Here is a 12668-nt window from a genome sequence, read left to right as displayed (position 1 = left end):
TATAAAAGCTTTGTAGTCGACATGGTTGTCTCAATGAGTAGGTGGTGATGGTACCTAGTCATTGTAAATTGAAGGTTCCATCTACTCTACGACAAAATAGTCATCAATATCTTAAGATATTTATATATTCTCTAAACTAATTTTTCTTTGGGTAAATCGTCAAAATGGTCCTTGAGATTTGCATAACTCATCACTTTGGTTCTTAAGATTCCAAATCAATAAAAGTGGTCCCTGAGATTGTCCACCATCCATCATTTTGGTCATTCCGTTAAAAACTCCGTTAAGTGTCCCGAAGCTCTTGGCCGAAAGTTTGGGCAATTTTCAAAGCTTCGTAACTCAATCGTTTGTTAACCAAATTCGATCCATAATATATCAAAATGAAGATAGGAAAGTGTAGAATAAGATTATTCCATTTTGAAGCCCAATGGTTGCAGGAGATTACCGTAAAATAGCCTCAAAGTTGACTGGTCCGAGTGAAAATTTGAAAACTCGCCAGAAACTGAGTGAACTTTAAACGTTCATAACTTCTTCAATACTCAACGAAATTAAGTGATTCAAAAACAAAAATCATACTTCTCGACGAGAAAAAGAGAATGGTACCTTTTTTGATGGCTAACTAGCCGTGGTTTGGCCGAAAAACGGCTCGAAAGTGGCTGTCTTGGTCTTGAGTTAGCCACTTTCAAGCCGTTTTCCGGCCAAACCACGATGTGTTATCCATTGAAAAATGTACCATTCTCTTCGTTTCGTCGATAAGTATGATTTTTTTTTTGAATCACTTGATTTCGTTGAGTATTGAAGAAGTTATGAACGTTTAAAGTTTACCCAGTTTCCTGCGAGTTTTTAAGTTTTCACTCGAACCAGTCAACTTTGAGGCTATTTTCCAGCCATCTCCAGCAACCATTGGGCTTTGAAATAGGTATAATCTTATTCTACACTTTCCTATCTTCATTTTGATATATTATGGATCGAATTTGGTTAAGAAACGATTGAGTTACGAAGCTTTGAAAATTGCCCAAACTTCCGGCCAAGAGTTCCGGGACACTTAACAGAGTTTTTAATGGAATGACCAAAATGATGGATGGTGGACAATCTCAGGGACCACTTTTACCGATTTGGAATCTCAGGGACCAAAGTGATGAGTTATGCAAATCTCAGGGATCATTTTGGTGATTTACCCATTTTCTTTTAATACGATGAAGTGACACTTCGAATATTTTTCATCTTCCTTTGAGTTTTTTTTCTTCTTGAATTTATGTTATCTTTTTAAAGAAAGAAATGCTTGTTTGGGTTAAGCTAAGTGTGTTGACAAACAAAACATAACATTTAACAGCCAAAGGATTCGAACCACCACGAAGTGATTCAGTGGTTGAGGCGAATTTCAGGCATGTATTCCACACAGCTTGTTCTGTGTCCAATTCATGACACTGGTGAATTACACGATAGTAGTCAAAAGGTGGCTGAAATGCCTTTGTGGGTCTTTCCGGCTCCCAAAAGGATAAACTGCCATGACTTGACCACTTCCTCACCAGATAGTCCCTTTAAAATTAAAAAATTAAAAAATTAAAAAAAAAACAACCAAGGGATTCGGTCTTACTTATAGATTTTATTACTGTCTCTTTCCTCTATAAAACTAATGAGGATTAAAAACAATGAGAGAGAGAGAGAGAGAGAGAGAGAGAGAGAACCAAATCCTTGTGAGCTCAGCACAAGGATTCGCTGACAAAAATTCTTTAAGGCAGCTCGCGAGGAAGGTTAGATCTGAGCAAGGAAGATAATGATACATATAGAAACCCTAGCGAGGAAGACTATTACTGATTTGTTTATATTGTTTATATATATATATTATGCATGCATGTTTGTTGTTATTGTCCAATACCAATTTTATCCTTAAAACAAATGCTTGTAAGCTGAGCTGAGTATTTGGCTCACATATAAGGTTTGTCTTGGTTGCTATTGATAAAAAAATGCACAATTATTTATTTTTGGGTTTGTTATTAAGAGTGGAATATAAAGAGATGTGCTTTTAATATCTCAATTCTTAATATCAAATTAAATGATGGGTGATCATAACTTTTTAGTTGTCAAAAGATGACCAATAAAACGGGACTCTTGGCTCACAATGATAAACTAATGGCCGCAAGTTTATGTACAACATGACTAAATTTTAGGTAGCTAGTTACACTGTAATTTTCAAAAGTACAAAGTTCATAGCAGAAATATGCATGATAAACTAAAAGCTAAACAATTTAACACAAATTTGTTCTGATGGTTTGAGTTAGGACGTTGTCTGGGGACTTTCCTCCTTATTTTAACAACAAAAAAACACACACACACACACACACAAATTGTTCAACTTTGAAGGTTAATTAGCTAGCGCTTCTAATTAGATTTGGAGTACTATCTATTTGTTTTTGTTTAAAAGGTCGAAGTACTATGTATCAAGAGCAAAACAACTTACACAAATTTGCATAGTAAACCAAAGAAGAACCAAAAAGCTAACACAGATTTGCAAATCTAATTATTATAACAACGTTGGGTTTGGTATGCAGGGCATAAAACTAATTATAATATTAGTTCTCCAGTTTGTATTTTGTAGTGCTTTTATGAATAAAGCGTTTGGCATCCTTGAAAGCAGAAAGTTAGTATCAACTATATTCCAATATGTTGTAGACAGATGCATAAAGCATTTGCTTAATTATTTAAAAATACCTTTGTAAAAAATATATTTAAAAATACTAAAATGAAAATTAATATTTGAAAAATACCATCTCATGCATGCATGTACATTTCTAAATTAAGCGACTAAGATTCTTATGACCTAAGCCATTTATTTTTATATAATAGAAAAGTTTGCAAAAATTTTAAAAATTACCACACGTATGTACCTTTAAATCGGGGTCCTCTAAAAAATAAAATCCAATATCTTCACTAATACAAGGAAAAGTCAGCACATTATAAGGGCTGGTGCTAACTTCGGTTTGTGTCCAATATTAAACAAAAACAAATAATTAAAACTAGTATATGTCAACACATAAAATGTACGTGAACATTTTTTATTTTTATTTTTAAAATAAAAGGAGAAATTACGAGAGTGGGGAGAGAGGGGAAATAGGTTTTATTTTTATTTTTCTAATATTAGAGATATTTCAAAATCACATGTGAGTGTGAGTGAGGCTTTTGTTTTTTTTTTTTTTTTTGAGTAAATTGATATATTTTTACACTAAGAGGAGGGGGAGTTCAGTTAAGCTACACAATGGACAACCTAATTTGGTATTGAATTCGCCATCCATGAGATTCAAACCTAAGACCTCACTCTTTTAAGTGAAGAAAAATACCACAAGACCGTAGTACTGAGTGGAGCTTTAAAAAAACAGCAAAATTTTATTTGTGTGAAATTACATAATTGTCTTTTTTTTTTTCTGTTCAGTTTTGATTAGAGGGTTGGAATAATAATTTTATGAGGTTTTGGTTAACAATCATGATTCTATTAATATGTACTTTAAATAATATAACAAGATATAAGACTTATCAATGAATTTTTATATGAATTATACGGTTTCGTTGTTACAATATGCATTAGGTTAGTGGCGGAATAACTCTAACACAAGATGAGAATAACCTAGATTACCAAAATATAGGTTTCATGATTTTGTGAGATCTGTCCCACAGATAATTAACTTGATCGGACTGATCTATTATATTTTTTATCCTATCTGAAATGCTCATGCTTTTGTCATAACTAATAGATTAGGAGTCAAATTGAATAGAAACTCCAAGTTTCATTTGGAAAGCCTAAGTTTGTTTCTTCTTCCAACATGCACACCCAATACATATTTTACATAATCGAATCGTACATAACTATTGGTCTAGTAATATTTATTTCAACTTTGTTAAAGGAGTTTTCAAGTTTAATTCCCCCTCCCTCGAGATCAGGGCAAAGAACAAAAAACTTATACGCACAGACAATATACTCACCCGCCAAATTCAATCCCCATCCAACCCCGTTCTGAACTAAATAAATTCAAACAAATAAATGAAGAAGAAGAAGAAGTCCAGCTCAATATTACACCCATCAAATTGAATCCATGCCAAAACAATTACAATTAAGGTTTGCACAGAGTATTTCTTTAATGTTCTTGTTTACGGCAACTAGTTGGGACAGGCTACATAAATTACAACAACAGAGGAATAATCAATAATTTTACTGTGACAAAGCACTTGTGTTGTAGACAAGAAGGGCACCCCCTGCAAGAATGCCAAAGAGGGTAACTGCCCAGATGGCCAAGCCAGTAAGACCTGCAATTTCATGCATATTAATTTATTAATTCACTTTCATAAGCATTACTTAATTACAAACATCGGGTCAAGCAAGAAGATAATGCAACTGTAGACCTTATGAATGTTAAGGATAGTATTGTTAAAGATTCAATTGGTGATAAAATTTAGAGTTGGTTGGTTTGTTGTGGTTGTATTGTTAGACTACTAATTAGTTGAGATTGTTGTATAGGTGGCAAGGTGGTTAGAAGGTTAGAGTTATGTGAGAGTGTAGAGGGTATATATATATATATATACACACCACAACATTGTAACATTATTCTCTTAATCAATGAAATTCATTTTCTCTAACATGGTATCACTTGCTTTCTATCTACCGACTTGATCCAATCCACGCTTTCCCTTCTCCAGCTTCTTCGCTAAGCTTTCTTTCTTCCTAAGCTTCTTTGCTAAGCTTTCATCGCCAAACCCTAACTCTCTCTCTCTCTCCCATGGCGACCTTAGCTTCTCCCTGTTCCGCATCAACAACACGAATTCATCCTGATCCTCTTTCAAATTCGAGTTTTACTTTCTCCATACCTTCAATCACGATCTAGAATATCAAATCCATGGTGCCGATCAAGCTGACTCTGACCAATTATCTCACCTGGAGTGCATTGTTTGCTTCGATCTTCCGTCGCTATAATCTCACTGGAATTCTTGATGGATCGGTGCCTCCTCCATCTCAATTCATCTCTGATGCTACTGGAAATCAAATTCTGAATCCAGCATATGTTTCTTGGTTCTAGAATGATTAGAAAATCCTCATCTGGATCAATTCCATGCTCTCTGAATCGATCATTCCTTACACTGTTGGAGTTACTACATCCAGAGAGCTTTGGGCAAAATTAAAGTCACGCCTTGCGACGGCGTCTCAATCGCATATCCACAAGCTCTGATCACGTTTGCGTAGCATTTTGAATGGTGATTCCATAACTGCTCAATATCTTCAACAAATTGAAGAGATCGCTGATGTTTTTGCCAGTGTCGGTGCTCCAGCTAAGGACTCTGAATTAATATCTGTCACACTTCACAGTTTACTACCAGAGTACGAATCTTTTGTTGATTCGATACAATTCTGGCTTGGTTCTACCACACTTGATGAACTGCATGGTCTCATTCTTAGTAAAGAGATTCAGTTAACAAATCGGATGAAAACTACTTCGACAGTGCCAATTCAGGCGTACAACTCCACCGCCAACATTTTTCCTACTCCACCTTCTCAGGCCTTTGTTGCTCAACATAATCCTCCAGGTCGTGGTGGTGATCACAATTTCTCTCAAGGTTGTGGTGGCGATCGTGGTTTCTTTAACCCTAGAAACTTCTAGGGAAGAGGCAACTTCTGTTCTAACAACTATCGTCCAAATTCTTCTCGCAACAACTCTCAGCGCTACAACTGTGGTGGTCGATCATCCTTCAATTTCTCTGGAAGGAGGATTCCATGCCAAATTTGTCTTCAATTTGAGCATGATGCGATCGAGCGTCCTCAGCGCATGAATCCACATTATTCCAGCAATGTTTCTCATTCTACTATGGTTGCAAACACACATTCTCCTCAACCTACTTGGATCGTTGACTCCGGTGCTGGTACTCACATGACCAATTCTTACAACACTCTTCAAAATCCAGAGCCATATTCTGGACATGAGCAAGTTTACATTGGAGATAGCAAAGGTTTGCCTATTCTCCACTCTGGTTCTTCTACATTACATACTCCTCATCATAATTTTCAACTTCGAAATGTGTTACATGTTCCTGATTTGAAACAAAATCTGCTTTCTGCAAATCAGTTTCTTGTTGATAATTGGTGTTGTATGCATCTTTATCATTTTCACTTCATTGTGAAGGATATTTCTTCGGGGAAGATGCTTTTTAAAGGTCATGTGAGAGATAGCTTATATCCATTTCAATCACAGCCTTCTAGTTCTATGATCCACAATCACAATGTGTTTGCTGCTTTTGTTAACACATCTAGATATATTTGGCACCAAAGACTTGGCCATCATTCGGTGAAAATTCTCAATAAGTTGGCTACTAAGTCTTGTATTTCTTTTTCTAGTGGTTCTAATAAGTCTTTTTGTAAAGGTTGTGCCTTAAGCAAAAGTTCTAGATTGCCATTTGCTTCTGTACCTTGTCATACCAATAAGCCTTTGGAGCTACTTCCCACAGATGTTTGAGGGTCAACATCTGTCATTTATGTGAACAATTTCAAATACTATGTCATCTTTGTAGATGATTTTACAAAATATTGTTGGTTTTTATCCTTTGCAATATAAATTTGATGTGTTTCCTACTTTTGTTAAGTTCAAAAGTCTTGTTGAGAACTTACTGCATATTAAAATTGTTGCTCTCATATCAGATTCTGGTGGGGAATATCTTAGCACTCAATTATCTAATTTCCTTGTTGAGAATGGTATCAATTATCAACTAAGTTGTCCTTACACTCCTTAACAGAATGGTTGTGAATTGCCAAAACACTCTTAACAGTTTCTAAGGTCCCTCACAGCTATTGGGATCATTCTTTTTCCACTACTGTGTTTCTAATAAACAGATTACCTATTGTATCCATATTGTCTCCATAGGAACGTTTCTTCCACATATCACCTAACTATGCCACCTTGAAGGTTTTTGGGTATAGTTGTTTTCCATGGTTGCAACCTTACTCTAAGTCTAAATTGGATCCCAAAAGCAAGCTCTGTGTGTTCCTTGGTTACAATCTCAATCACAATGGTTACAAATGTTTGGATCTCACTACCAAGAAATTATACATCTCACGAACTGTGATCTTTAATGAAGGCAGTTTTCCCTTTCACAATATTTCAGCTTCACAGTGCTCTCTTTCCTCAGCAACATCTTCCTCTCTCAATATCATCCCCACTCACCTCACATTCACTCAACCACATATCCATTCCCCTATACCATCATCTCTATCTCCTACATGGCCAAGTAGTTATTCTCCAACAGCCTCTATACCTACATCTCTTATACCTACATCTCACTCAGTTCCTACTAATACTCACCTTATGCAAACCAGGTCTAAATCAGGTATTTACAAACCAAAAGCCTTTTCTGCAACCAAACATCCTCTCCCTTCTCATCTTTCCAATGAATTTGTTCCCATTACATATCTCTAAGCTTCCAAATATCCACATTGGGTTAAGGCAATGCATGAGGAGTTTCTTACCTTGCAACAAACTGGTACTTGGTCCTTAGTACCCAAAACTGCTTATCAAAACATTGTGGGATGTAAATAGGTTTTCAGGATTAAAAGAAAACCTTATGGTACCATAGATAGGTACAAAGCTTGCTTAGTTGCCAAATGTTTTCATCAGCAAGAAGGACTTAATTATACTGAGACTTTTAGTCCAGTAGCCAAGCTTATGACAATTTGACTCTTGCTCATTCTTGCTGCCCAATTTGATTGGAGTCTCAGTCAACTAGATGTAAGCAATGCATTTCTACATGGGACATTATCTGAATCTGTTTATATGCAATAGCTGCCTGGTTTTGAAGATGCTCTTCATCCTACTCATGTTTGTCAACTACATAAATCCTTATATGGTCTTAAACAGGCTCCCCGAGCCTAGTATGAAAAACTTCATGGAGCATTGCACACCCTTGACTTCACTTGTTCTAAATCAAATCATTCATTGTTTGTCAAAAGGGATCCTATGGTCTTTGTTCTAGTATATGTTGATGACATTATTGTCACAGGGCCATCTGCAGCAGCTTGTAAGCATGTTATTTCTCAACTTAGCTCTATTTTTCCCATTAAAGACCTTGGTGCACTTCATTATTTTCTGGGAATTGAAGTCAAGCAATCCTCCAAAGGCATCTTCATTTCATAGACCAAGTATATATTGGATCTGTTAAAGAAGGCTAACATGGCTGGAGTAAAACCATGTGCTACCCCACTTAGTACATCCAAGATGGATCATTCTTCTCCATTGCTTGACAATCCTGCAGAATATCGATCTTTGGTTGGTGCATTACAATATCTTACTTGGACTAGGCCAAATTTATCATTTGCAGTTAATCTTGTTTGCCAATTCATGCACAGTCCAAGGTAGTCTCATTTTCAAGTTGTCAGAAGGATCATTCGATATCTTAAGGGTTCTATTGACATTGGTCTTTGGTTTACAAAATCTGTCTCTGTTCCATCCCTCAAAACCTTCTCAGATGTTGACAGGGTAGATTGCACACTTGATCGAAGATCAACTGGGTTCATATATCATCAGTTGGAGTGCTAAGAAGCAACTAACAGTGGCTCGTTCTTCAACAGAGACAGAGTATCGATCTCTAGCTAATACTGCAGTTGAAATTACATGGATATGTTAGTTACTGGCTAATATTGGTTTCCATCTCCATGTACTCCTCAACTCTGGTGTGATAATCAATCAACTATCTCTCTTGCCAAAAATCCATTGTTTCATGCTAGAACAAAGCATGTAGAGATTGACTACCACTACATTTGAGAAAAGGTGTTATCGAAGGCCATCTCAGTCCATTTTATTTGCACTCAAGATCAAATTGTAGATATCTGCACAAAATCTCTTTCCAAAGACCGGTTTCAGCTCTTAAGATCCAAACTGTCCCTTGGAACTCCTCAGTTCAGTTTGAGGGGGGGTGTTAAGGATAGTATTGTTAAAGATTCAATTGGTGATAAAACTTAGAGTTGGTTAGTTTGTTGGGGTTGTTGTGTTAGACTAGTAATTAGTTGAGATTATTGTATAGGTGGTAAGGTGGTTAGAAGGTTAGAGTTATGTGAGAGTGTAGAGGGTATATATATACCACAACATTGTAACATTATTCTCTTAATCAATGAAATTCATTTTCTCTAACAATGAATTCCTAAATTTAAGCAAATTAAACAATATTCTTATGAAGTTGAAGTTTTTTATATATATATACACACCACAACATTGTAACATTATTCTCTAAATCAATGAAATTCATTTTCTCTAACAATGAATTCCTAAATTTAAGCAAATTAAACAATATTCTTATGAAGTTGAAATTGCTTATATATATATACACACCACAACATTGTAACATTATTCTCTTAATCAATGAAATTCATTTTCTCTAACAATGAATTCCTAAATTTAAGCAAATTAAACAATATTCTTATGACGTTGAAGTTACTTATATACACACACACACACACACACACACACACACACACACACACCACAACATTGTAACATTATTCTCTTAACAGAGACTTTGGATGTGGTCCCTAGCTATGAATATTTTTTTATTGAAACCTTGTTGATTTTCAATTTTTGATCAAAGTCCCTAAAATTAATGTGATAATTTATTTCTGTGTACATTACTATATTTTTTAAATTAAAAATTAAAAAATTTAGTTGTTTGTATAAATGAGATTTTAAATAAAAAAAACCATAATTTGTGGGATTAAAAATATTAAAATATAAATATACTATTGTGTGTGTGTATAAACATGGGTACATTCATCAAAATTAACCAAAAAATTATTGTATCAAAATATGGGTACGTTCTTCAAAATCACAAAAAAAAAAAGATATTAGGCTTAATAACATTAGTAAATTTCTTCGATTAAACTTGACATATATACATTTTAAAATCAAAGAAAAAAGAATGTACCCATATAAGTTTAAAAATGGATTAGAAAAAAATTGAATAGATTTTATATAAAAAAATGGTACATTTTACATATAACAATTGGTATATTTAAAAGAAGGGAAAATTTGAAATAGATCCAATTTTATAGGCCTACTTTTGAAATAAGTCTAATTTTTAGTGACTTTTGACTTTTGAAATAAGTCCAATTTTTAGTTACTTTGGACCCATATCAAAATACCCCATTTAAGAATGAGTAATAGATCCAATTTTATAGGCCTACTTTTGAAATAGGTCCAATTTTTAGTTACTTTGGACCTATATCAAAATACCCCATTTAAGAATGAGTACATTTTAAGATTAAAAATTTGAAAAAAATACATGAATGGGTACATATAATTAACATGGGTACATTTAGCAAAAACAAAATGGGTACAAATAAATAAAAAAAATATGGGTACAAATACAAATAAAACTTTAAAAAATATGGGCACAAAAAGAAATTAATATACGGGTACAAATTAAAACTGAAAAGAAAATTGGTACAAATTAAAAAAGGTTGCAAATTAAAAATGGGTACAAACTAAAACTAAAAATATATGATAAAAAATTTAATCATAAATATAAATATACTAATTGTAACATTTTTAACATTAAATGAATATATTTAGAAATAAAAAATATTTTATTATTGAAATAATTAATGATATTATTAATATCCAATGACCTTGATCAAAAATTGAAAAAGAATAGGATTTTAATCAATGGAATAACAAAATGAAGGATGAGAACCTAATTTCTCATTCTCTTAATCAATGAAATTCATTTTCTCTAACAATGAAATCCTAAATTTAAGCAAATTAAGCAATATTCTTATGCAGTTGAAGTTGCTTACCCCCAGCATAGACATCACCAGATGGAGCCCACTCATCTTTGTTGTAGATGGGACTGCATATCAATCATCAGCAATAACTTATTAACAGCCGATCGATTCCGATTGCAATAGTTTGAAAATTTATTCACTTTGAGAATGGTTAGAGGGCATCAAGCAACTAATAGGATACTCCTTGTCAAACAAAAATAAAATATACATGTAAAGAAAATTATTATTGGTACTTAAAAAATCTCATTGTGATGTGTATTTTTTTTTCTAAATATAAAAAGTTTAAAGTGCAAAATTAGATTTTTAAACGTCAATACCAGTATCCTATAATAAAAGAAAGAAAAAAAAGAGAGCTTGTTTTCTTCTAGAAGGGTCCGTAAATCTGTTGTTTTTCAAAATTTCCCCATTCTAAAATTGTTATCACGTGAATACAAAATCGGAAATGCTAGGGTTTGGAAGCATCCATAATACTAATTCTTTCTATTTTTCGGTGAAATCCATAATAATACTCTTTGAAACATCCATAATACTATTTTTCTTCCTCATGGCAAAAAAAAAAAAAAAAAAAAAAAAACAAAAACAAAAGCTAATGCTATGGATGGTTTTAAAAACAAATTGAAATAAGAGATAGGTAATCAAGTCAAATCAATGATAATTTAAGTACGTATGACGGAGACAATGAGCGAATAACCTGACTCGTATAAAAAACTAAGCAGTACCACGACAAGTAGATAATCCAAATCCAAAAGTAAAATAAATAGAGCAGTCAGAATATTCACACACACACACACACACACACACATATGGCATGAATGAAGTTTGAGAGCTGTACCTGTATCCATCAACATTAGCACCGTACTTGTCTACAAACTGGTAGACACCCTTTCCCTGAATCAAAGTTTAAAGCTCCAAAAATTACAAGCAGACCGATTGGATATGATTACATTGTTTTATATTGTCTATATCGACCTAGAACATAACCGATATGAAATTTGACGTGAAGCACACTTTAGCTATTACTTAAGTGGTAACAAAAGTAAAGAGTAAGAAAGACCAACTAATTACCGTAGGCTTCCTCCCAGAGGCATCAACACCGTTCCTCAACTCCATGCCGCCACCAGTTCCTGCAACACATTTTTATTTTAGTATTAAAACCAATCCCATCTAAGAAAAATATGGATATAGTTTTATCGCGCGAACTCTTTTTTTCTTTATATTTTAGTTGAAAAATTGTTCGTCCACGAAATTTGAACTTAGAAATTAGATTATCATGCACGGAGTGTTACCATATGGGGTGGCAGTCTTGATTTTCTTGACGCCACTGGCTTGCACCTTGAATGAAGCAGAAGACCTGGAAAGAGAGGGAAGGCCTCTCACTGCTGACTTCTGAACAGTGAAGGGAGATGGTTTTAGGCTCACGGAACAAGCCATAACTGAGGCAGACATTTTTGCCGGACTTGTGCTTTTTTCTTTTTCTGATTGGCTATCGTGTGGTGTGCGGCACCAAAGTCCCTGATAATAATAACACTAACCATGGAGGTGTGATTGCTGAGTGAACACGTGGCAGTGGTTCTGTGGGTGGTTGTGGATACGATATTGCAAAACATTATCAAAATGGGGAATAATTTTTGACCTCACCAATTTTTCTCATCTTCGGATCCATGCAAATCCACGACCCCATCTTTGAATCTGACACGTGGACGAGGGCCAAATGGGAAAGAGAAAAGTGGTTTGGAACTTTCGGGATTGAAGACCCCTTAATTCCTGTTACATTAGTGACATGTTTACTTACATAGAACGCAAATTAGATTCATTTTGGTTTTTGAGTTCTTTGTATTTGTTAAAATATGGAGTTTGAAATCATTTC

The 12668-nt window shown here is 34.3% G+C and overlaps 1 protein-coding gene across 1 annotated transcript; it reads right to left on the bottom strand.

The window, feature by feature from the left end:
- Positions 1 to 4051: 4051 nt before the first annotated feature.
- LOC103445766 (photosystem II 10 kDa polypeptide, chloroplastic) lies at positions 4052 to 12417 on the bottom strand. Its single transcript, XM_029110018.2, has 5 exons — positions 12088 to 12417; positions 11867 to 11925; positions 11634 to 11689; positions 10814 to 10866; positions 4052 to 4296 (listed from the first exon to the last, which is right to left on the bottom strand). The coding sequence occupies exons 1-5, from the start codon at positions 12245 to 12247 to the stop codon at positions 4202 to 4204; spliced, it is 423 nt and encodes a 140-aa protein (XP_028965851.1). The 5' UTR covers positions 12248 to 12417; the 3' UTR covers positions 4052 to 4201.
- Between the last annotated feature and the right edge of the window lie 251 nt (positions 12418 to 12668).

Source organism: Malus domestica, chromosome 10, assembly GCF_042453785.1.
Source record: "Malus domestica chromosome 10, GDT2T_hap1".
Classification (NCBI taxonomy): Eukaryota; Viridiplantae; Streptophyta; class Magnoliopsida; order Rosales; family Rosaceae; genus Malus; species Malus domestica.
Note: the sequence above shows the minus strand (reverse complement) of the source record. Positions and strands in the feature narration are given on the sequence as shown.